The sequence below is a fragment of the Mustela lutreola genome, chromosome 8, assembly GCF_030435805.1.
Source record: "Mustela lutreola isolate mMusLut2 chromosome 8, mMusLut2.pri, whole genome shotgun sequence".
NCBI classification, from domain to species: Eukaryota; Metazoa; Chordata; class Mammalia; order Carnivora; family Mustelidae; genus Mustela; species Mustela lutreola.
In genome coordinates, this window is record NC_081297.1 from 86993789 (window position 1) to 87021123 (window position 27335).

The window sequence follows — 27335 nt, forward strand, 5'->3', positions numbered from 1 at the left end:
GTTTTTAACACAACAGGTCTCCAAAGGACACAGAGGTTTTATCCATATTTAATATTATTAGCAGCAGCCTTAAGTTAGAAATACAATTTAAGTTCCTCATTGACACAATGATAAAACTATTTTTTAAAAGAAATATATACAAGGAGAACCATCTTTACTGTGTATTACATTCAGGAGGTCTAAGAATGGAAAGATCTTTAACTTGTTCCCAGTAAACCTCTTACTCAAGCCTCTGACCTTCAGCACCGCATGTGACTTCCCTGAGCCTGACTTTATCAATGACTTGAAGGCAAAATATTCCAAGACACTTTACAAATACTTAAATATAAGTACCATTTTTTGAGCAACGATGTTAATATTTCAGAGAAATGTGGAAGTACACGAAGGCTCATTTGATAAATTGAAAAAAAGAGGAATAAAAACAAGAGTATCATTTTCACTTTTTTTTTTTTTGAAGATTTTATTTATTTGTCGGAGAGGGAGAGAAAGCGAGAGAGAAACAAGCGGGGGGAGTGGGAAGAGGAAGAAATAGGCTTCCCACCAAGCAGAGAGCCTGATGCAGGGCTTGATCCCAGGACGGAGCTGAAGGCAGATGCTTAACAACTGAGCCACCCAAGTGCCCCTCATTTTCACTATTTTGAACAATATGAAACTTGATCTTAGAAAGAGAAACTTTAAAAATGGAATGGTTTTTGGATTTACTGAAGAAGAAGAGTATAAACAAAGACATTTTAGGTTGGTTCCAGTAGGTATTATGCTTTAGGTCTTGGTAATGACCTAGGATTCAGTCAAACTTGGGAACAAAAACCTGAGGAGCTGAAGATGCCGTCTTTAAGATTCTTAAGATGCAATTTGAATTCATTTTTTAAAACATTTAAAATAAAAGAAATTTTAAAAATTATAGAAAATCTGAAATATCCTAAAGGAAAAAAACTTGTAATTTAACTATACTAACATAATGATCATTATTAATTTTTATAGTTCTATTTTTGTACTGTGATATGCTTTGTGCATAGAAATAAATTTACCACAGTTATTACATTTTTCTTGTTCAGACTTAACAATGAATCTGATGTGAAATTTAGTTGTTCTCCCCATGTTACTAAGAAAATGAAATTCATCTTAAAGTCACATGTCCATCATTCAAACTGTCAACAAACACTTATTAAGTGTCTTTATGAGCCAGACCTTATGATGGTGGTACAGGTTAGAAAGACAGACATACATGTTCCTGCTCCTATGGAGCTTCCAGTCCAGTAAGGACAGCAGATGACTAAAAAAATAATGAACTGTAAATAAAGGATGGGAAGTGCTATGATAGCGTAAATGCAGAATGCCATGGGAAAAACATCACAGGATGACATCACTTAAAAAAGAAGGAGCTACCAGAAAAAAATAAAAGTCTAAGTGGAAACCTGAAGATGAGTATAGGTGTTAGTGAGATGAAGAGAAGGCAGAGAGTCTGACACATGTGCAGAAGCCCACAAGACAGAACATGAAGGTCTGAGGAAGTGACACATGTTTTCTGAGGGTGGGAACAGAATGCAAGATGAGGGGAGGTTATCCTACACTGTTGGTAGGGATGCAAGCTGGTGCAGCCACTCTGGAAAACAGTATGGACGTTCTTCAGAAAGTTGAAAATAGAGCTACCCTATGACCCAACAATTGCACTACTGGGAATTTATGCCAAAGATACAAACATAGTGATCCAAAGGGGCACACGCACCCCAATGTTTAAAGACCATGGATGGCTCACTGAAAGTGCCTACACCCAGGACTGGAAAACTTGGTTTTGTAAAAAGCCAGCTAATAAATATTTTAGTCTCTGCAGGCCTTAAAATGTTAGTCACAGCTACACAGCACTACCACTGTAGTGTAAAAGCAGCCACTGACAATACATAAAAGAATGGGCATGACTTTGTTCCAACAAAACTTTATTTATAAATAGGTAGCCAGTTGGATTTGGCCTAAGGGCTAGTTTGCCCACTCCTGGTCTAGTCAAGTAAAATGTAATGAAGGTAACAAGTAACAAATGAATGACTTTTCAGGCTATAAAGGCAATACAACTTCCATCTCTCTCTCTCTCTGGTCACAGACACTAGGAGCTCTGAGCCAACATGTAAGAAATGTAACTAACCTGAAGCTACCAAGCTAGAGACTACATGGTCTCTAGATCACACAGAGACAGGATTCCCTAATGATGTTCCCAGCCCTGGAGATATATTATGAGTGAATGAACCTTCAGATGACTCCAGTCTTTACCCTTTGAGCCACTCTTAACTGATACTCAGTAGAGCAGAGGGGTTACGTTGCTAAACCCTACCCAAATTGCAGATTTGTAAGCTAAGTTAATAGTTTTGTTGTTTTAAATCAAGAGTCAACAAACTTGGAACACCTGGGTGACTCAGTTAAGTGGCTGCCTTCGGCTCAGGTCATGACCCCAGCGTCCTGGGATCAAGGTCCTTGATCAAGGTCCCAGGATGCTGGGATCAAGTCCTCAGATCGGGCTCCTTGCTCAGCAGGGAGCTTGGTTCTCCCTCTACCTGCCTGTGCAGTCTCTCTCTCTCTCTCTCTCTCTCTCAAATAAATAAATAAAATATTTTTTTAAAAAAGAAAGAGTCAAAAAACTTTAGGGCTTAGGTCAAATCCAACCTGCCACCTGTTTTTGTAAATAAAATTTTATTGGAACACAATAGTGCTCATCCATTTAAGGACTGTCCGTGTCTATTTTTGCACTACAGCCCCAGAGATGAATGAGTAACTGACAGAAATGGTATGGCCTAAAAAATGCCTCAACTATTTATTACCTGGCCTTTTTTTATAAAGATTTTATTTTTATTTATTTGACAGAGAGATCACAAGTAGGCAGAGAGGCAGGCGGGGTGGGGGGCGCGAGGTGGGGGGGAGAGAAGCAGACTCCCTGTGAGCAGAGAGCCCAATGCAGGGCTCCATTCCATAACCTGAGCCGAAGGCAGAGGCTTACACCACTGAGCCACCCAGGCATCTTATTACCTGGCCTTTTATTTAAAAAAAAAAAAAAAAAAATTGCTAACCCACAGCCCATGTTTTAAGCCTCTTAAATAGTACATACTAGGGTGGTCTGCTATATAGCAATAGGTAATGGAGACACTCCCTTACTTTAAGTTTGCACATAAATACTATCTTAAAGAACCTTCATTTATCATTCCATAAAAAATACTGTTTTCATCCTATAAATGCCATTAAAATGTCACTTTTCCTCTAGAAAGTCTTTAGTGAAGGGGCAAGAAATGAAAGTCTTGGACTGCTATATACAAATGCTACATTATAAAATGGTACACATTACTAGTTCCTCTATTTAGTTTGGATCTCTAGATTGTAGATGACTCAAGGACTAGTGCTATAGTGCTATGACTGTAAACATGTAAGAGTACCAAACACAGAACAATACACTATTTGGGGCCATAAATGGTGACTGATAATAGATATAAAAAGCAAAAACCATGAAGGTTACTATTATTAGGTTAGAGAAAATGTCTTTGTATTTCATATCACTGAATATGAGACCTAGAAATAACTAAGGTAGCTTTACATAATTATTTTTATATATGCTGAAAAGAATTAAACTACTATGTATATCTGGATAGAATAAGACACACAGTTAGGTAAAACACACAAATACTTGAATTTGTTAGAGGAAAATTGTTTTTCCTAATCTTGGGAATAGCTGTGTAAGGAAAGGCCATGGCAGGACCTTTTCATAGTCATATCTTCACATTAAAACTGCTTTCATTATAACAGGAGGAGATCCTCTGGTGATTTATAGGACTAAAACCTCATCTGACACATCTACTATAGCCAATAAAGATTATAGGAAGAAGCTCTGAATCCCTCTTGCTCCAGGCTATGCTCAAATATTTATTTGGGATAGTGCATGCCATATATATATTTGTTGAATGAATAATAAACAAATGAACAAGAAAACAAACAAAAACAACAGCTAGGGGTAGGTAGGATCAGATTTAGCTCCTCTCTTGGTTAAGCCTATAGTTTTCTTCTTACACGTAGTAGGCAATACAGAAATGTGGTGACCTCCAAAGTAAAAATAAAGATTTGATTTAATTGATAGGTTTTCCTGACATCATAAACCACAAAATTACAGCTTCAACTGCTTTTGCCCAGCTGCCAAATATTCCCTTAAGGTTTTGTAGCTTTCTTGAGCATGCATTCAAACATTTACAGGAAAAGCTTGCCAAAAGTTGTGCTCAAAGTAAAGAATGACTTTCTATGCTACAGATAACAGATGTAAGAATTCTTAAATTCTCTTCCTACAAATCCAAAAAAGAAAGAATTAAATTTCTAATCTGAGAACCATGACTTGGAAAATGCTACTGCCTTTTCATTTTTAAAAGTAGGAATTCTTGTATGAATTGTCAGGTTTATTTTTCAGAAAACCTGAGACATAAATCAAGATTTGTTCACTAGGGTATTCAACAATCTCTTTTTATCCCTAATACTGTCTTTTACTTTTACTCCCCTCTCCAACCCGCTCTCTACAATAAAACAACTGAACATTTAGGGTTGTCATTGTTTACCTGACTGCCACTTGTAATCTGATTATTTTAGTGAAAGTAAGCTCACAGTGCTGTGTATCCCCATCCTTGAGTGACTACATGTCCTTATCATCTCTCTGGACTATTTCAGGTGGTTTGGCTAGAGTTTTTACAATTCCTTTTTCCATCTCCTATGGAACTTCTATGCCTTCTCTTATTATACAAATGAAAGATAAATTATAGGTCTGTTTGCTCCTCCTTACTCCTCCCTTCATTCCCTCTCTCCCTCCTTTTTCCTTTAATAAATATTCATGTCATATATTACATTAGATCTTGGTAATTCAAAAGACAAATATGGAAATAATCTCTTCAAAAAGTTCACAGTCTGGTAAAAAAGACAAACACACAAACCAATAAAATAATGTGATATATAATATAAAATGGTGCTGAATTTAAAACAGGGAAGACTCTAGTGACTAAAAAACTCCCAACAACATATTCTATGTGTGAAGACTGTGATGAGGCCAAAATCACAATCTCTTGCTCTGAAAAATCAAACATATGGTGGTAGAGAAAAAAAACCTCAGTTCCAAAATATTGATAGGCATAAGGACTGACAAGATTTTTAAGTAAAAGTTACAGAGTTCTACACCTTGAAGAATAACTCCAGCTCCAACATATAACATCTAGTTTTAATCTAGAAAAGTGAGAACTTCTTAGTCTGTTTCATAGTTGTAATAGCTGTGAAGCCACTTGAGACAGTAAAATGCTAAATAAAGATAAATTCTAAAAATAAAATATACATTATAAAATATTATAAAGTATTTATATTATAAATTATAAAATAATGTTATAAAATAACGTGATCAATGCTACTGCAGGATATGTTCAAGACATTATAGAAATTGAGAAGAGAGAGCACCTAACTATTCCTGCTTAAGATGGTTTTGCAGAGGAAGTAACACCTGAAAAGACAAAGACAGGAAGGGGAAGTATTGTAAGTAAGCAAACATTCTTTCATTTATTCAGTGACTTCAGCCTCTACCATGTCTGAAAGTAGGGATACAGCAACGAATAAGAGAGTGTGCCTGTCTTCACCATGCTTACATTACAGCAGGAGACACAGAGCTGATAACTACCTATATAATCAATTACTTACTTGCAACCTATCATGGTTGCAAGGTACAAGGAGGTACAAAAAGGTACAAGGAGCTAACAGGTCCTAAGAGAACCTGAAGGGAACTGACAATGGTAGAAAGGTGGTCAGGGATGCCTCTCTGAAAAAACTGTGTTTAAAATGAAACCTGAAGGCGCCCGGCTAGCTCAGTCGGTAGAGCATGAGACTCTTAAAATGAAACCTGAAGGGTCAGTAAGAATTCAGCAGGGGAAAGAGAAGTAGAAGAGGCTTCCTAAGAGAAGTGTCCACAGAAGAAGCAGCGTTAGTGTGAAGAATGGAAAGGATAGGAGCAGAAGTCCAGTAAGAGACTTCGAGGGTTTGGACTAAGGTGGGTGTATAAAAATCGAGAGAAGTAGATAGATAACTGATTGCACAAAGGAGAAGTTAAGAAAATGAGAACTTTCAACGATAATGCCAGATTTTCAGCTTAGGCAACTAGGTAGGTGGCTGTACCATTCACTGACCAAGGCTGGTGGGAAGACTGTGAGTTCAATTTTGGACATGCTAAGTTTGAGATGTCTGTGACTATTCTAGCTGCAAAGATAAGAAAACTGGGCTCCCCTGGTAATGGCTGGATTAAAGCCTCATTCCTATGGTTTCATTGTGGGACAAGAAATTAAACTTGGATGAAAATGAGGTCTTATTTCATTCTAATGTCAAAACTATTAATCTAATTAAGGGTTATCCATCTAAAATTCAAGTACTTGCTGAGTCTGTTCCTGCTCAATGAAGAACCAGCTTCTCCCTCTTCTCCTGCCCCTCCACCCTGCTCATGCCCTTCTTTCTCACTCTTTCAAATCAATAAAATCTTCAAAAAAAAAAGTATATATAGCTCATTTTCCTTTGAATCTTACAAGATGGGCATCTGAATGGCTTTTTTTCGGTCAACCCTTTACCCTTTACTCGATACTCCACCCTACCCTTGTAATCAAAGTAAACAGTAAATTATAAACTTAAAGCTTTATAGATTATAAAAAGCTTTTTAACAGTTACGAGTCTTTTAGTTACTTAAAATGTCATATATCAGATGTTTCATTTAGAATTGACTAACGAAACAGAATCTTTATATTTCATATAGGTTGCTTAAAAAGGTATTGATCATATTTTCTTTCTAACAATCCCTAGGTTCACTACATTCTTAAGGATAAAATCTACTGACCAGAACATTAAATAGTCATGAATGCCAATATGCAGATTATCTCAAAGAGATCTGAAATGGGGTAGGGGGAGGCAGGGGAACTTCAGTTCCACTTGCAATTCTCTGCTTCAGAGAAAAAGAACTGATCTGAAGCAAATTTGTTAATGTTGAAATGTGTTAGTTCTAGGTATAGGATTGTTGTACTGTTTTGCTTTATGATACTTCCCCCTTCCCTTTTTTTTTTTTCATGAAAATCTCTCAATCAGTAAACAAAAGAGATATAAAGAAACAATTAATTCAAAACAATTTCACCCGTCATTTACATTTATTTTCTATTATATTTGCACGGCACTCATGAATTTCTTTCTTTTTTTCTTTCTTTCTTTTTTTTTTTAATTTAACAAAGTTCACTGCTTTGGAGGATTTAATTTCTGTATGAAATTAATGACCCTTTTTCAAAGTACCACTGTTGCTTGTTAAAGAAATGACTGAGGGGCGCCTGGGTGGCTCAGTGGGTTAAAGCCTCTGCCTTCGGCTTCAGGACATGATCCCAGGGTCCTGGGATTGAGCCCCACATGGGGCTCTCTGCTCAGTGGGAAGCCTGCTTCTCTTCCCTCTCTCTGCCTGCCTTGTTTCTGCCTACTTGTGATCTCTGTCTGTTAAATAAATTTAAAAAAAGAAAAGAAAAGAAAAGAAATGACTGATATTATAGAAGGTGGTGACTTGATGGAGTAGGATTTTGCTAAAGGCAAGAAGAAAGCTTTACACCTTTAGATGGGAATAAATTATAGCTTCATACAAGCGTATTTGCTAAAAAATCAGAGGAAAGTAAGGGCAGTAAATCTATGACCCAAATGCAGACTAGTTTAATGGGATGTTTTTCAGAGATTTTCATGGAATGTCAGCAAATCCTTTAAAATCTGCAGCAATAACCAAAATGCTATGTGATGCTTAACTGTCAAAACACAAGCCTATGTGTTTATTCTTCATAGGAGACTCTGGCTGCCTACATAAAATAATCCCAGAGGCAAGAAGAAAGAAAATAACAAAAACAGATTAAGGAAGCTGGTAACTGCTTTAAAGATGAATGCTTTACAGACCAAGGCTAAAACTATCATGGATGTCTCACTACTAATGCATTCAAATAATTAACAGAAAGGAAACACCCCAAGTGTAGCATTTTGTTCCAAACGACTATGGATTTGTACTGTAGTAAAAACCATTCTAATTTGTCACAGATGAATCTGTATTTTGAATATCTTCAAATTTAAGAAGTCAAGTGTTGTAATCTATTTACATTCTTATCTAGCTTTCCTTTGCTTCATTCACTCTTTTTAAAAATATTTTTCTATTAATCTGCTGGCGTAGCAGCTAATAAATTATTTTTCATCATTGCTGTTTGTTGACTATTTTAGTCAGAAGCTTCCCTGTGCTCCTCCAAGTGTCATAAATATGACAAACAGTTGTGTTCCACTTAATATTTATGGTACGGTCTTCACCAAAGATGAGGCTAGGCCCCACAGTATTAACTTCCAGCAAAATGGCATCTCTGATTAAAGAAATAACTACACTATGTTCTGTGAAGAATCATAGTCAGAGTGCATTTGTACTTATTAGAAAAAGTACCACGCTACTCCCTCTTTGTCAAACTCAGACTGGAATGAATTTACTGTGATACAGAAATACTACAAAAGGTCCAATGTGACCCACATCATTTTGGTATAGGTCAAAACTAAGTTACATCATTTTTCTTTGAGGGACGCAGCATGTAGATGGGGAAAAGTGAGCTACAGAGTAAAAATTATCTGGATTTAACCTGAAACTCCCTGTATAATTCTGGGTTAGTAATCTCTGTAAAATATGAGAAAGAACTCTTACAGGGGACATGTCAGCATGTATATGAAGTAACGGACATGAGATACCTAGCAGGTATCTACTATCTATTAATTTCCTTCCCTTACAGTATCATATCATAATGGCATCTTTTAGCTCTACCTTTAAAATATTAAAAAAGAACTATACTTACCAGTGTCTCAGTCCACTTTTAATTATTTCTGTGCCTAGTATGCCTGATTTCTGATTTGCTCACTTTGGAGCACCCTGATTTTTATAATTACAGAATTCCATTCATGGAATCCCAAAATATTACCCAGGCATCTAGCGGGACCCTTCTTAAATAATCTGAAAACTATGATTATTTCTAAGACTCTCTAAAGGGACTTATAACCACCAATGGTAACTCACTGCATTAATTCAAATTCCTTATAAATAAATCCCTACTAATGTCTAAAAAATTCCTACGAATGTCTAAATGATGAATTCAGGTTCCTTTTCGTCCTTACTTTGTGAATATGACACATTAAAGGTCCATCATACAACATTCCTTGAAGTAAGAAAACTGTAACTGTATTCCTTCTATCTGGCAACTCTCCAGGCAAACAAATATTACCATTCATCAAATGATCTATGTATGAATTAATACGAACACAAACACAGCTTAACAGTAGGAAAAGAAAATGGGCTTTGAGGAATACATGCACCCAGATGTTCATAGCAGCACTATCTACAAAAGCCAGATGATGGAAACAGTCCATGTGTTCATCAACTGACGAATGGATAAGGAAGTTTTATATATACACACAATGGAATACTACTCAGCCATCAGGAAGAATTGAGATCTTGCCATTTGCAACAACATGGGTGGAGCTAGAGAGCATTATGCTAAGTGAAATAAGTCAGTCACAGAAAGACAAAAACCATATAATTTTACCCATCTGTGGAATTAAGAAACAAAATAAACATGCCTAGGGGAAAAAAAGAGATAAACCAAGAAACAGACTCTTAACTATAGAGAGCCAACTGATGGTTACCAGAGGGGAGGTGGGTGAAACAGGTGAGAGGGATTAAGGAGTGCAATGCACTTGTCATGAGCACTGGGTGATGTATTTAAGTACTGAATCACTATATTGTACACTTGAAACCAATATTACACTGTATGCTAACTAACTGGAATTTAAATAAAAACTTTAAAAAAAGAAAATGGGCTTTGAGATTCCGTTATACACACTTATCTGCCCTGGGGACTGTGGGAAAAGTAACTTAAGTTCTATGAGCTTCATTTTCCACATCTATAAAACAAGGACAATATTACTGATCTTAGGGCGCCTGGGTGGCTCAGTGGGTGAAAGCCTCTGCCTTCGGCTCAGGTCATGATCTCAGGGTCCTGGGATCGAGTCCCGCATTGGGCTCCCTGCTTGGTGGGGAGCCTGCTTCCTCCTCTCTCTGCCTGCCTCTCTGCCTATTTGTGATCTCTCTCTGTATGTCAAATAAATAAAATCTTAAAAAAAATATTACTGATCTTAAAGAATTGTTTATTTAAAACATTAAATGAACTAAAGTAAACACTGTCATTCTTTTTTTTTTTTTTTTAAAGATTTTATTTATTTATTTGACAGAGAGCAATCACAAGTAGGCAGAGAGACAGGCAGAGAGAGGGGGAGGAAGCAGGCTCTCTGCCGAGCAGAGAGCCCGATGTGGGTCTTGATCCCAGGACCCTGAGATCATGACCTGAGCCAAAGGCAGAGGCTTAACCCACTGAGCCACCCAGGCGCCCAACACTGTCATTCTTAACAAAATAAAAAGAAGGTTAAAATTAAAAAAAAAAAAAAATACATACCATGTTCACTGCATCTTGATCAAAAGGGTTCCATTCTATATTCTCAGGATAGTGGGCCAGCACTTTGGATTTGAATGTTCTTCTCAAAGGACTCTGGTCAAAATTTTCACCTAAAACAAATAATTAATTAGTTGATACGTATAATTTTTTCAAAAGCATGTAGCAGTTTTATTTTTATTTTGTAGATATACTGACTGATAATGCTGAAATTGGATTCAATTTCTACCTCTAACAGTCTGAGTTGTAAAAATTCTCAGTGGACAACTGAAAAGGAACTGTTAATAAAAGATCTGCATTTAAAACTTCAGAATCTGAATTTCAACATCTTGGCCAGACACCTGTACTAAAAATAAAGATCTATTCAAATAATCTTTGTTGTAACCTAATTACTGTCCTCATTTCAGTAGGTGGTGATTAAAAAAACCTACTTCGAAACATCTAATTTTTTAACAGAACATCCTGAATTGAGCATCCTGAATCATACTTCTGACCCTGAGATTCTGTACCTGGACAGACACAATGCTGCTGTGTTCACATAAGGCAATTCTGCTTGAGCTCCCATAGAAATCTAACAAATATAATTATATCCAGGCTTTTACAAGTAACAGAATTAACAGAATCAGAAACATCATTAATTCTGTGTTGTCTAGTTTAGTAGACAACATCAAACCTATGAAAAGAAACAAGCTATTCTAAGCCAAATTCCTCACCTGTCAAAATTTGGGAAAGACAAAGGCAGGCTATATTTGATTATTACATATAAAAAACCTCAATTATAGCTGTCAGCTCAGTTCTTTATCTCCTTGACCAAATTAATTCCCATGAAACCTGTTTTCCCCAAATGCCTTAGTTCCATAAAATATGTTAAAATGAATGGCTCTTAAAATTCTCAATGCCAAAAAGTTGAGAATGAAGAATTAGAAGATGTTGGAATATCATTCTGCCTTGTGTTTTTTTTCTATTTAAGTTCTAATTAAGTGTAAAACACAAACTATTAATATCAAGAGATAAACGCTACTTACCACTATTTGTAGAAGTAAAAATACCAAGTAATTTATAAATCACAATTGGGCATCTAGTCAGACTCAGTTTCCATTTTTGGTAAAGATATGAAAAGATGGATATAAAACACCTTTTAGTGCGAAACTTAACAGACCACAAGAGGAGGGAAAAGTTACGCTCTAAAATCTTGTTGGAAACTGCAATATAAAATACACAGAAGCTTTTCTGAATAAAGGCACATAGTTTAAATAGATTTGCTGCAGCAACTAATGTACTGTTTCTAATTTAAGCCCTGGCTAATGACCATTTTCCTTTGGATATTTCTTACTTACCTAGGCAAATGTTTCTTTTTTTTTTTTTTTTTTTTTTTTTTTAAAGATTTTATTTATTTATTTGACAGAGAGAAATCACAAGTAGGCAGAGAGGCAGGCAGAGAGAGAGAGGAGGAAGCAGGCTCCCCGCTGAGCAGAGAGCCTGATGCGGGACTCGATCCCAGGACCCTGAGATCATGACCTGAGCCGAAGGCAGCGGCCTAACCCACTGAGCCACCCAGGCGCCCCCTAGGCAAATGTTTCATCTGTATCTTTCTACTCCATATTTCTATTTTCTAAGAGATAGATAGAAAGCTTTCACTTCTAGAAGAAAAACTGTCAGAAGTATCCCTGAGGATAGTTTATGAGTTTTGGCAATATGCCTCTTGAGTAAGCTTACAAAGTCAATGGAAAAATGTGGACCTGTCCATGAGTCAGTGTGCCTCAAGAAAGAGTCAGCGTTCAGAACACCTGACTTCAGGAAGGGCAAATTACATTCTTTAAGCTGACACTAGATTTTCAGGGAAACACTAAGAATTTTTAGGTTATTCATTTCTTCATTAAAAGAAAAGAAAAGAAAAAGACCAGGGGCACCTGGGTGGCTCAGCTGGTTAAGCGTCTGCCTTCAGCTTAGGTCATGATCTCAGGGTCCTGGGATCGAGCCCTACCTATGTCAGGCTCCCTGCTCAGCAGTGAGTTTGCTACTCCCTCTTCTTCTCCCTCAGTGATCTCTCCTGCTCTCGCTCTCTCTCAAATGGATAAATAAAATCTTTAAAAAAAAAAAAAAAGACCACTTTTCACTTCACTTTAAGTCACAGAAAACACAAAACTTGGTTCTAAAGGTCTATACTGCTGATGCTGCTACTGACACAGGAACAGGACACCCTCAGACAATATACAGCAAACAATAATGCCTCTCCACCCATCAACATATACCAGAAATGTTTATTTTTATCTAAGTATAAATAAAATGTTAAATACTATCATAGCAGAAGAAACAGCACATAATGCAAGATATAACTCCTTGCAACACTTACCTTTTTTTAATGACGTCCTGCCTAAGTCTGGTTAAAATAGTAACATTATCTTCATTCATATATCAAGTTATTTACGGGACAGAGGATAAATCAGAAAAGCCATGACAGTACCATTTTCAATATAACATTCTGTTAACTAAAGAACATCACACCCTCCTGAAGCACAATGGAATCACCCAGAAGATAGAGAAGGAAAACCACCCTTTTCAAAGACAAAAATTTTTTTTATAAAAACAAGAAAATGGAAAGACTCATGAAACAGAAACACGAATCTAAGAAAAACAGAACCACCACCACTGCTGCCAACACACCACCTACTAGACTGCCAAGAAAGGGGGGCAAGAGGAAAGGTCATTGCTGTATATATAGCTGTCTTGGCAAATACTGTTTTGATGTAAATTCATGGAAGAACCAATTATGTAGAAATTCTGATAACACTGTTAAGGATTTAGACATGAGTGGATATAGTTATCACTACTATTACCAAAGAAGAGAATCCTGATGATGCCTTTTGGAGATGAGAGGTGAGGGGAAAAACCTAGTCTTCTCCTTTTTAAACCCATATTATAAATGACTTCTAATTTAGAATTTACTCTAGGATGTAGCAGGAGAAATGAAATCAGTCTAAGAATTTGGGTTCCCAGGAAACTGATATGATACATAAGCATTTTTTACTCAACTTAAAATCCACCTCTTAAACACTATCCTGAAATGAACAAAGATTATAAACTTGGGAAAATATTAATATCCCTCACTACAAATATATATAAACTTAATTCGAGGTAATACTGCCAAGTAATCTGCTACTAAATTTAAGCTGCAATTCAGCCTTTCCTTTGAAGAAAATAGGATATATCTGCCAAGAGAGCTTAAGACTAGTGAATAATTTTTTCAAGGCTTGAAGCAAATAAGGTCTTTAAAAAAATTAAGATGCAGATGAGAGAAAAGAAATATAAAATAATACCTATTTTTGCCCAAACGAAACTGGGGGAAAAAACCAATTATGATGGGCTTGGGGTGATTTAAAATAGTGATTTCTAAACCTCATTTTTAATTTAATTTTTATTTTTACCTGAAGTCGTATTTGCAGCATCTTGGCTCTTGCCATGACGATCTGCTTCTAGCCATTGGTACAAAACTACATAATGTAACAGAAACAAAAAACTTTATAAACAATGAAACCAAACACAAAAGCAAAATGACTTTGAAAAATGGAAAATGAGAATAACAAATTAAACAAAAGCAATAAACCTAAGGCAGGCATTAACATCAATGGAATGTAGCTTAACACCAACAGTATGCAGCTTATAAGCTATTAGTAATAAGATGGCATAGAGAATGGGTAATTGTATTTTAATGTAAGAAGTGAAATACTACTTAAACATCTGTACCAGTTATTCATATGGGAAAAAAGCACATATACTCTTCTCAATGATGATTTGAAGAGAAGTATCAGGAGAAAGCTAATGTTTCCATAGTCAAATAAGATAGTAAGACAAAATGACCAATTTTAAAAATTACATCCCAACTTCTACATACCTATCAGAATGGCTTTAGTCCAAAAAAATGGACTACACCAAATGCTGACAAGTACATGAAGTGACAGTAACTCTCATTCATTCATTCAACACAAGGAATCCAAATTGGTACAGCCACTTTGAAAGACAGCATGGCAGTTTCTTATAAAGCTAAGCACAGTCTTACCACAGGATCCCATAGCTCTACTTTAATCTGGGGGAAAACATCAGACAAATCCCAAGAGAAGCAACCTACAATATACCTGGTGAATACTTGCCAAACTATCATGGACCTCAAAAAGAAGGGAAGTCTGAGAAGCAGTCACAGCCAAGAGGGGCCTAAAGAGATATGATACTGGAATATAATGTGGTATACTGGACGAGAGCCACCAACAGAAAAAAGGACTTCAAGTAAACACTTAGGAAATCTGAATAGGATATATATAGACTTTAGTTAACAATTATGTATCAACTGATTTGTTAACTCTAACAAATATACTATGGTAAGATGTTAATGACAGGGAAAACTGTGTTTGTGTGGATGGGGAGGGTATGAGGTATACGGGAACACTATTATCTTCTCAATTTTTCTAAAACCTGAAACTCCTCTAAAAGTCAACTCTGTTTTAAAAAGCATTCCAGGGTGCCTGAGTGGCTCAGTGGGTTAAGCCTCTGCCTTCATCTTGGGTCATGGTCTCAGGGTCCTGGGATCGAGGCCCGTATCAGGCTCTCTGCTCAGCAGGGAGCCTGCTCCCCCTGCCCCCTGCACCCCGCCTGCCTCTCTCCCTACTTGTGATCTCTCTCTCGCTGTCAAATAAATAAAATCTTTAAAAATAAATAAATAAATTTTAAAAAAGCGTTCCAATATGTAAGATAAAGACAAAATCATATTATATCCAAATTTGTAAGTAATCTACTTTTTAGAAATCATTGTATGCAAACACAAACTGAAACAGGCTCTGTACTGAGATTCCATTTAATCAACTTAATACCTTCATGTGTTATTGACTAGGAAGTATCAACTCTTGGAGGGCAGTTTACCACAGTAAGGACATAAAGAAATTCACACTAGTTCTCTACAACTCTGCAATTTTGAAGAGTATAAAAACTTCCGAATAGGTTACCCAATTGTCTACAACTTTTAGACATCCAATATTCTCTTTAAAGAGCGAAATAATGATGATGTAGGATCCTAATAGTCAGGGAATCTTCCTATCTATACCTCAAAGATCTGAATGATCTCAGGACAAAGGCTAAACTTCTACTCTGGGGGGATATGTGCCCACAGATATTCTAAGAGTTCTATATTCCAATCAGGGTTTGCAGAACCTATGTACACTCTCCCTTCACAAAACAACAACAAAGACAAAGAACTGGGGAAGTTAGCCTATGGAACTCCTGGATTGAAAGGGAAAAAGGAACTAAATGATCCACTATAAAAGGCCAAAGACATCCTGAAATCACCAAGGAGGTTATTTGGATCTTTCCAGACAGCCAGATAGTATACTGACATTTACCATCAGGTATAGATGGACCAAAACAGACCTTGGAAAAGCCCCCACACATACACCCAAGCAGTGTGCAAGGTCACTGCCTGAGAGTGCCCCAGTGGGCACTCAAGTCAATATACTTCCCTCTAGGATACTGAACACTTTTGGGATGCAAAGAATTGTTATGACTGGGACTAGTAAGGAAGAATTCGAGAAGCAGACCTCACTCATTCAATATATACTATACATATTTTTTACCTTTCTAGTTTATAGGAATAACTACTCATTAGAGTACAGAAGTAGCAGAGTGGAGAAGTATTAGGCCATGACACAAAAATCTCCCCATCTGGAAAAAAGCAAGTATCAACTTTACAACTGACAATGATTATCACTCTCACAAAAATGAGATACAAAGTAGGGAAACTAATCCATTATCTGGTCTAACAATCCTATCTAGCTCTCATCTAAAGGCATTTTGCCCTGATTAAGGTAGAAACTCTTGGATGCATTTAGGGTATCACTAGGAATATTTACCAATAGTTCAATTACTTCACATAGCTCCCGTTTCTTGTTTTACCAAAGAAAAAGAAAAAAAAAAAGGAAAAAATATGAAAGTTAGTTCAGGTCAACTTATATAGAATTATATATAAGCAAAGATCTTTTTAGTAGATTTAGATATTCAATTATTTTATCCTTGCCTCCAGATTACCAAAGTCCAATAAATGATATCTAAATATTTCAGAGAATTTCCAGTGAAATAAGAGCATCTGCTTCATGTAAAGTTATAACGTGAATCACCATTAGGTCAAATTTGGATTTCAAAGCCCACTGTATAGCACATATATTTAAAAACATAATGTATAACTAAAAAAGAAATGTAACAGATATTTTTACCTAATATACTAGGTAGTTCTAGAAGGACTGAGCTCCAAAAATTTAACTCCCATAAAGCATCTAAAATATGTTATAATACAGAGTCTGCTACTATGTTTGTAGAGGATGTTAGAATACCAAGAAGACACCAGTTCTCACCGTGGCTGGGAGCATAAGATCTGTTTTTTTGGTGACTCCATGCTTCCTCTCAGTTGGCACTGGGAGTTGGTACCCTCAAGCTCCAAGCCACTGGCGAGAATTTCAATAGCCTGTGAGTGGGGTTCCAAGTGGAGAAAGATTTGTGAGATGTGTGAACCTTGCAGCTATTTCTCAGCCGGAGTGGTCCCATTATCCCCTTTCTCTAAACCTACTTGCTCCTAGGGATTCAATGAGTTCCCTCCCTCGTAATCCATTTCCACTGTGGCCTGTGTCTGACCTAGGTATTTTCTCCACAAAACAAGGGCAGGCCTCACAACACTTCCTGTGTTGTGATACCACAGAAGTCTAGATGTTTTAAAGAAAGCTTGCTGATAGGAATAATGAAAACAGATGGGAAGTTAAAAGGTAATCTCTTTTGTCCTGTCCTTTTAAAATTTTGTTCCTTTTCTCTCTAAAGGGAAAGTTCACACACACACACACACACACACACACACACACACACACACGTGGGTGCACAGAGATAATAGTGGACAGAAAACTTAGAATCAATAATTTTTTCTCAGTATTTTGATAAAGGTGAGAGGAGGAAATGAAGAACTATAAATGCTCCCTATGAAATCCATGCTGAGGCGAAGAAGGGAGGATGTGGTGGTGAGGTAGTTTTTCTCCCTCCTATGTCTATCACTATAGGTCCCCAACTGTCTGTCTCCATAGACCCCTGTCTAAATTGACATGAGCTAGAGTCGTAGAAGGAATACTGGACAACAGTGGATCCTGTAAGAGAGACTGACTAGGGAAAGGGAACCTGGGGCAGGGGGATCCCACATGTTAGTTAAAAAAAAAAAAAAATGAAGGTGTACTTCCTGTGACATTCACAGAAATACATTTCCTACACATGAGTTGTCTCTACATCACAGTGAGCTGTCCTCTTCAAAACAGATCCCCCAGGAGGCTGCATATTCATGATTCATTCTAATGATTCTACCATGATTTAAATAATCTCTGAGCAGGTTATATTTAAGGTGACCTGATGAAGTAACAATAATCCTCACAGATAACACATGGTGCTTACTATACAGCAGGTGTTATTCTAAGTGTTCTACATATATTAAATCATTTCATCATCACAATTACTCTATAAAGTAGTTACTATTTTATCATTTTCCAGATGTAGAAACTGAGGCATAAAAAGGTTAAATAGCTTGCCCAAGGTCAGACAACTCTAAAATTTAAACTTACACAGTTTGGCTTCAGGGTATGCTCTCAATTCTACATAAGAGGTCATCTCAGAAAAGGGTATTTGGGGATGGGGAAACAGCAAGTACAGAATCCCTGAGGCATCCATGAACTTGTCACCACAGAGAAGCAGCAAGGAGGCCAGTACAGTGTATTTAAGTGAGGTGGTAGAAAATTAAGTCAGAGAGGTTACCATGGCCACATAAGACAGAGCCTTGTAGACCATGGTAAGCTCTTTCTTCAAGGGAAGTAACTGAAGTGTTTTAAACACTTAACAAGCTTGAACAAGCTTACTCTGGCAGCTACGAGAACAGACTATAGAGGGTAAGAAAGGAAATGGAGAGACCAATTAGGAGACTTCTGTAATAATCTAGGCAAGAGATGATCATGGTATGGATCAGGGAAACAGTGTCAGGGTAGTGAGAAGTGGTAAGATTCTAAATATATTTTGAAGACGTAAGAGATATTTGCTAACAAATTAGATGTGAGAGAAAGGAGTAGTCAGTCAAGAAGGAAATCATGGTACTAGTTTCTAGTCTGAGCACCTGGATGAGTAGTGTAGTTACTTACTGAAATGAGGAACAAGGCACAAGGAGAGGGTTTTTGCTGGAGGGCTGGGAAGCTGGAATAAAAAAATTCACTTTGGGATACATTAAGTCTGTCATGCATATTGGATATCCATGTGAAATTTTTCAGCAAGCATTTAGAAATATGAATTTAAAAATTGGGGGCTGGGGTACCTGGGTGGCTCAGTTGGTTAAGGGTCTGCCTTCAGCTCAGGTCATAATCCAGGGTCCTGGGATGGAGCCTGCATCTCCTTCTGCCTACTGCTCCCTCTGCTTGTGTGTGCTCTCTCTCTAATAGATAAATAAAATCTTAAAAAATAATAATAATAAAAAGAAAAAAGGAATACATCATTAAAAAAAATAAAATTCAGGGGACATTAGAAAATTCAGCATCAAATAGATGGTATTTAACATCACAGGGCTGGGTAAGATCAGCGAGGAAATGAATGTAGATGAAGGGCGCCTGGGTGGCTCAGTGGGTTAAGCCGCTGCCTTTGGCTCAGGTCATGATCTCAGGGTCCTGGGATCGAGTCCCGCATCGGGCTCTCTGCTCAGCAGGGAGCCTGCTTCCTCCTCTCTCTCTGCCTACTTGTGATCTCTCTCTGTCAAATAAATAAATAAAATCTTTAAAAAAAAAAAAAAGAGAGAGAGAGAGAAAGGCCTGGGTCAGGTTCCTGGGAGGCTCAAGTATAAACATTAAGAGGATAGGAAGAGAAAGAAAAACAGGCAAAAAAGTAAATGAAAAGTACAATCAGTGAGAAAAGAGAAAGACCAGAAGCATGGGCAGCATGGAAGCCAAGTAAAGAAAATGTTTTTAACAAGGAGAGTTGACAATGGAAGTCGCTGGTGGCCTTAAAGAGATGTCTATGGAGTGGTAGGAGTGAAAAGCTGTCTGGAGTTGTTCCAAGAAAGAATTCAAAAAGAGGAAGTAAGGCAGAGAGTATAAATAACCCTTTAGCACAGTTTTGCTGGAAAGACGAGAAATGGATTATATTGGTGGAGAATATGGAAGGGAAAGGTTTTTGTTTTGTTTTTTTTAAAGAAAAGAGGTATTAACTCATTCAAATAATATATCCAGAATGCCTACACTGTACCAGGCACAGTGACTAATGCTGTGGCTAGGATTAATGCAGTCCAGTGCCTCTGAGGATTTCACATTCTCCTCTTCTGCCTTCCCAGTGCTTCCACAGAGAGCTGACTTTGCCCATTCCATATGCTATGTATGGCTGATACAGACTGTACTCCCCAGGTAAGCACTCTTTCTATCCCTCGCACACAGTTTACCTACTTTATCCTTGTAAGGCTGTATGCATGACACTGAACCCACTAGAAACTACATTCTCTCCATTACATTCTCCCCTCCTCTGGTACTCCTAGAAATGGTCCCAAACCATTCTCATTTGGATAAGCCACGCCAATCATCTCAGCACCACTGTTCAGCTATAACTGATTCTGGATCTGTGACAGATTGCAGGTGCTTACCAACATCCATGTTCTCTCCTTTCCAATATCCTTGCATCTGGGTGAGGGCCAAAGCTCTAGTTGTTGCCAATGAAATATGACCCGAAGTGACGTGTATCACTTCCAGGCTGAGGCACATACCTGTCTGTCCTCTGCCACCCATCAACTAAATGCAAATGAAATGGGACCTTAAAAAGACAGGAAGGTCCGATAATGGAAGAAAACGTGTGTCACCTAATGCCTCAAAATAGAGCCCCTCCCACCTTGGCCTATATTAGATTATACAACAGATGGGAAATAAAATTCTACCATCTCAAGCCACTGAGAGTTTGGGTTATTGTTTAGAGCAGTTAACTATTTATGTGTTTCTGATTACACTACTTTAAAAAAAAAAGATTTTATTTATCTATTTGACAGACCTAGATCATAAGTAGACAGAGAGGCAGGCAGATAGAGAGGAGGGGAAGCAAGCTCTCCACTGAGCAGAGAGCCCAATGTGGGGCTCGATCCCAGGACCCTGAGATCATGACCTGAGCCAAAGGCAGAGGCTTAACCCACTGAGCCACCCAGGCGCCCCTGATTACCCTACTTTTTATTTGTGTTCTAACTCTTTTCTTTCTTTCTTTTTTTTTTTTAAAGATTTTATTTATTTATTTGACAGAGAGAGATCACAAGCAGGCAGAGAGGCAGGCAGAGAGAGAGGAGGAAGCAGGCTCCTGGCTGAGCAGAGAGCCAGATGTGGGTCTTGATCCCAGGACCCTGAGATCATGACCTGAGCCAAAGGCAGAGGCTTAACCCACTGAGCCACCCAGGCGCCCCTGATTACCCTACTTTTTATTTGAGTTCTCTTTTCTTGACCTTCTCACCATGATACTAGTCCCCGACTGTATTTTGCCTTCTATTTCTTGGTAACTTTCTAGATTGCTTTTTACTGTGCTCCTATAAATAAATAAATCAGGGGGGGGAGGAGTCAAGATGGCGGAGAAGTAGCAAGCTGAGACTGCTTCAGCTAGCCGGAGATCAGCTAGATAGCTTATCTAAAGATTGCAAACACCTGAAAATCCATCGGCAGATTGAAGAGAAGAAGAACAGCAATTCTGGAAACAGAAAAACAACCACTTTCTGAAAGGTAGGACCGGCGGAGAAGTGAATCCAAAGCGACGGGAAGATAGACCCCGGGGGGAGGGGCCGGCTCCCGGCAAGCGGCGGAGCAACCGCGCACAAAATCAGGACTTTTAAAAGTCTGTTCCGCTGAGGGACATCGCTCCAGAGGCTAAACCGGGGCAAAGCCCACGCGGGGTCAGCGTGGCCTCAGGTCCCGCAGGGTCACAGAAGGATCGGGGGTGTCTGAGTGTCGCAGAGCTTGCGGGTATTGGAACGGGAAAGCCGGCTACAGAGACAGAGCCGACAGTAAGCTCGCAGCTCCGTGTTACCTTGAACCGGTCGCAGGCTCGGTGAGCTCGGAGCGCGGCCGGAGGTCAGGCAGACGGGAGTAACTGGGCGCTGTTCTCTGAGGGCGCACTGAGGAGTGGGGCCCTGGGCTCTCGGCTCCTCCGGGCCGGAGACCAGGAGGCCGCCATTTGTATTCCCGTCCTCTGGAACTCTACGGAAAGCGCTCAGGGAACAAAAGCTCCTGAAAGCAAACCCGAGCGGATTACTCACCCCGGCCCCGGGTGAGGGCGGTGTAATTCCGCCTGGGGCAAAGACACTTGAGAATCACTACAACAGGCCCCTCCCCCAGAAGATCAACAAGAAATCCAGCCGAGACCAAGTTCACCTACCAAGGAGTGCGGTTTCAATACCAAGGAGAGCAGCAGAATTCCAGAGGAGGAGAAAGCCAAGCACGGAACTCATGGCTTTTTTCCTGTGATTTTTTTTAGTCTTGCAGTTAATTTAATTTTTTCTTTTTCCTTTTTCATTTTTTTTTTTTTTCTCGCCTTCGGGTAAAATTTTTTTTTTTTAACTGTTACCTTTTTCTTTTTTAACGATTTTTTACTAGTTTATCTAATATATATATATTTTTTTTTACATTTTTCTTAGGTGTTTTCTTTTTTTAAAAAAATTCTTTTCTTTTTTTTTTTTTTTTTTTTTCTTTTTTCTTTCTTCCTTTTTGAACCTCTTTTTATCCCCTTTCTCCCCACTCACGATTTTGGATCTCTTCTAATTTGGCTAAAGCATATTTTCCTGGGGTTGTTGCCACCCTTTTAGTATTTTACTTGCCCCTTCATTTACTCTTATCTGGACAAAATGACAAGACGTAAAAATTCACCACAAAAAAAAGAACAAGAGGCAGTACCGAAGGCTAGGGACCTAATCAATACAGACATCGGTAATATGTCAGATCTAGAGTTCAGAATGACAATTCTCAAGGTTCTAGCCGGGCTCGAAAAAGGCATGGAAGATATTAGAGAAACCCTCTCGAGAGATATAAAAGCCCTTTCTGGAGAAATAAAAGAACTAAAATCTAACCAAGTTGAAATCAAAAAAGCTATTAATGAGGTGCAATCAAAAATGGAGGCTCTCACTGCTAGGATAAATGAGGCAGAAGAAAGAATTAGTGATATAGAAGACCAAATGACAGAGAATAAAGAAGCTGATCAAAAGAGGGACAAACAGCTACTGGACCACGAGGGGAGAATTCGAGAAATAAGTGACACCATAAGACGAAACAACATTAGAATAATTGGGATTCCAGAAGAAGAAGAAAGTGAGAGGGGAGCAGAAGGTATACTGGAGAGAATTATTGGGGAGAATTTCCCCAATATGGCAAAGGGAACGAGCATCAAAATTCAGGAGGTTCAGAGAATGCCCCTCAAAATCAATAAGAATAGGCCCACACCCCGTCACCTAATAGTAAAATTTACAAGTCTCAATGACAAAGAGAAAATCCTGAAAGCAGCCCGGGAAAAGAAGTCTGTAACATACAATGGTAAAAATATTAGATTGGCAGCTGACTTATCCACAGAGACCTGGCAGGCCAGAAAGAGCTGGCATGATATTTTCAGAGCACTAAACGAGAAAAACATGCAGCCAAGAATACTATATCCAGCTAGGCTATCATTGAAAATAGAAGGAGAGATTAAAAGCTTCCAGGACAAACAACAACTGAAAGAATTTGCAAATACCAAACCAGCTCTACAGGAAATATTGAAAGGGGTCCTCTAAGCAAAGAGAGAGCCTACAAGTGGTAGATCAGAAAGGAACAGAGACCATATACAGTAACAGTCACCTTACAGGCAATACAATGGCACTAAATTCATATCTCTCAATACTTACCCTGAATGTGAATGGGCTAAATGCCCCTGTCAAAAGACACAGGGTATCAGAATGGATAAAAAAACAAAACCCATCTATATGTTGCCTCCAAGAAACACATTTTAAGCCCGAAGACACCTCCAGATTTAAAGTGAGGGGGTGGAAAAGAATTTACCATGCTAATGGACATCAGAAGAAAGCAGGAGTGGCAATCCTTATATCAGATCAATTAGATTTTAAGCCAAAGACTATAATAAGAGATGAGGAAGGACACTATATCATACTCAAAGGGTCTGTCCAACAAGAAGATCTAACAATCTTAAATATCTATGCCCCCAACGTGGGAGCAGCCAACTATATAAACCAATTAATAACAAAATCAAAGAAACACATCAACAATAATACAATAATAGTAGGGGACTTTAACACTCCCCTCACTGAAATGGACAGGTCATCCAAGCAAAAGATCAGCAAGGAAATAAAGGCCTTAAACGACACACTGGACCAGATGGACATCACAGATATATTCAGAATATTTCATCCCAAAGCAACAGAATACACATTCTTCTCTAGTGCACATGGAACATTCTCCAGAATAGATCACATCCTCGGTCCTAAATCAGGACTCAACCGGTATCAAAAGATTGGGATCATTCCCTGCATATTTTCAGACCACAATGCTCTAAAGCTAGAACTCAACCACAAAAGGAAGTTTGGAAAGAACCCAAATACATGGAGACTAAACAGTATCCTTCTAAAGAATGAATGGGTCAACCGGGAAATTAAAGAAGAATTGAAAAAAATCATGGAAACAAATGATAATGAAAATACAACGGTTCAAAATCTGTGGGACACAACAAAGGCAGTCCTGAGAGGAAAATATATAGCGGTACAAGCCTTTCTCAAGAAACAAGAAAGGTCTCAGGTACACAACCTAACCCTACACCTAAAGGAGCTGGAGAAAGAACAAGAAAGAAACCCTAAGCCCAGCAGGAGAAGAGAAATCATAAAGATCAGAGCAGAAATCAATGAAATAGAAACCAAAAAAACAATAGAACAAATCAACGAAACTAGGAGCTGGTTCTTTGAAAGAATTAATAAAATTGATAAACCCCTGGCCCGACTTATCAAAAAGAAAAGAGAAAGGACCCAAATAAATAAAATCATGAATGAAAGAGGAGAGATCACAACTAACACCAAAGAAATACAAACTATTATAGGAACATACTATGAGCAACTCTACGGCAATAAATTTGACAATCTGGAAGAAATGGATGCATTCCTAGAAACATATAAACTACCACAACTGAACCAGGAAGAAATAGAAAGCCTGAACAGACCCATAACCAGTAAGGAGATTGAAACAGTCATTAAAAATCTCCAAACAAACAAAAGCCCAGGGCCAGACGGCTTCCCGGGGGAATTCTACCAAACATTTAAAGAAGAACTAATTCCTATTCTCCTGAAACTGTTCCAAAAAATAGAAATGGAAGGAAAACTTCCAAACTCATTTTATGAGGCCAGCATCACCTTGATCCCAAAACCAGACAAGGATCCCACCAAAAAAGAGAGCTATAGACCGATATCCTTGATGAACACAGATGCGAAAATACTCAACAAAATACTAGCCAATCGGATTCAACAGTACATTAAAAAGATTATTCACCACGACCAAGTGGGATTTATTCCAGGGCTGCAAGGTTGGTTCAACATCCGCAAATCAGTCAATGTGATACAACACATCAATAAAAGTAAGAACAAGAACCATATGATACTCTCAATAGATGCTGAAAAAGCATTTGACAAAGTACAACATCCCTTCCTGATCAAAACTCTTCAAAGTGTAGGGATAGAGGGCACATACCTCAATATCATCAAAGCCATCTATGAAAAACCCACCGCAAATATCATTCTCAATGGAGAAAAACTGAAAGCTTTTCCGCTAAGGTCAGGAACACGGCAGGGATGTCCATTATCACCACTGCTATTCAACATCGTACTAGAGGTCCTAGCCTCAGCAATCAGACAACAAAAGGAAATTAAAGGCATCCAAATCGGCAAAGAAGAAGTCAAATTATCACTCTTCGCAGATGATATGATACTATATGTGGAAAACCCAAAAGACTCCACTCCAAAACTGCTAGAACTTATACAGGAATTCAGTAAAGTGTCAGGATATAAAATCAATGCACAGAAATCAGTTGCATTTCTCTACACCAACAGCAAGACAGAAGAAAGAGATATTAAGGAGTCAATCCCATTTACAATTGCATCCAAAACCATAAGATACCTAGGAATAAACCTAACCAAAGAGACACAGAATCTATACTCAGAAAACTATAAAGTACTCATGAAAGAAATTGAGGAAGACACAAAGAAATGGAAAAATGTTCCATGCTCCTGGATTGGAAGAATAAATATTGTGAAAATGTCTATGCTACCTAAAGCAATCTACACATTTAATGCAATTCCTATCAAAGTACCATCCATCTTTTTCAAAGAAATGGAACAAATAATTCTAAAATTTATATGGAACCAGAAAAGACCTCGAATAGCCAAAGGGATATTGAAAAAGAAAGCCAACGTTGGTGGCATCACAATTCCGGACTTCAAGCTCTATTACAAAGCTGTCATCATCAAGACAGCATGGTACTGGCACAAAAACAGACACATAGATCAATGGAACAGAATAGAGAGCCCAGAAATAGACCCTCAACTCTATGGTCAACTAATCTTCGACAAAGCAGGAAAGAATGTCCAATGGAAAAAAGACAGCCTTTTCAATAAATGGTGCTGGGAAAATTGGATAGCCACATGCAGAAAAATGAAATTGGACCATTTCCTTACACCACACACAAAAATAGACTCAAAATGGATGAAGGACCTCAATGTACGAAAGGAATCCATCAAAATCCTTGAGGAGAACACGGGCAGCAACCTCTTCGACCTCTGCCGCAGCAACATCTTCCTAGGAACAACGCAAAAGGCAAGGGAAGCAAGGGAAAAAATGAACTACTGGGATTTCATCAAGATCAAAAGCTTTTGCACAGCAAAGGAAACAGTTAACAAAATCAAAAGACAACTGACAGAATGGGAGAAGATATTTGCAAACGACATATCAGATAAAGGACTAGTGTCCAGAATCTATAAAGAACTTAGCAAACTCAACACCCAAAGAACAAATAATCCAATCAAGAAATGGGCAGAAGACATGAACAGACATTTCTGCAAAGAAGACATCCAGATGGCGAACAGACACATGAAAAAGTGCTCCATATCACTCGGCATCAGGGATATACAAATCAAAACCACAATGAGATATCACCTCACACCAGTCAGAATGGCTAAAATCAACAAGTCAGGAAATGACAGATGCTGGCGAGGATGCGGAGAAAGGGGAACCCTCCTACACTGTTGGTGGGAATGCAAGCTGGTGCAGCCACTCTGGAAAACAGCATGGAGGTTCCTCAAAATGTTGAAAATAGAACTGCCCTATGACCCAGCAATTGCACTATTGGGTATTTACCCTAAAGATACAAATGTAGTGATCCAAAGGGACACATGCACCCGAATGTTTATAGCAGCAATGTCCACAATAGCCAAACTATGGAAAGAACCTAGATGTCCATCAACAGATGAATGGATCAAGAAGATGTGGTATATATACACAATGGAATACTATGCAGCCATCAAAAGAAATGAAATCTTGCCATTTGCAACAACGTGGATGGAACTAGAGCGTATCATGCTTAGCGAAATAAGTCAAGCAGAGAAAGACAACTATCATATGATCTCCCTGATATGAGGAAGTGGTGATGCAACATGGAGGCTTAAATGGGTAGAAGAATAAATGAAACAAGATGGGATTGGGAGGGAGACAAACCATAAGTGACTCTTAATCTCAC

General features: G+C 38.2%; 1 protein-coding gene across 4 annotated transcripts in view; it reads right to left on the reverse strand.

Moving 5' to 3' along the window:
- Positions 1 to 27335, reverse strand: part of DENND5B (DENN domain containing 5B) — a 214270-nt gene that overhangs the window by 108476 nt on the left and 78459 nt on the right. For 2 of the 4 annotated variants that reach the window (XR_009356769.1, XM_059185889.1), the window contains exons 2-3: positions 13946 to 14011; positions 10524 to 10633 (exon numbers count right to left, since the gene is read on the reverse strand). The exons of 1 other annotated variant lie outside the window; for it this stretch is intronic. Coding sequence is in view for 2 of the 3 variants with exons in the window: in XM_059185889.1 (XP_059041872.1) it covers positions 10524 to 10633; positions 13946 to 14011 (176 nt within the window). In the remaining variant the exon portion in view is untranslated. The remainder of the gene's footprint in view (positions 1 to 10523; positions 10634 to 13945; positions 14012 to 27335) is intronic. One more of the 4 variants, XM_059185891.1, reaches the window with a different exon arrangement.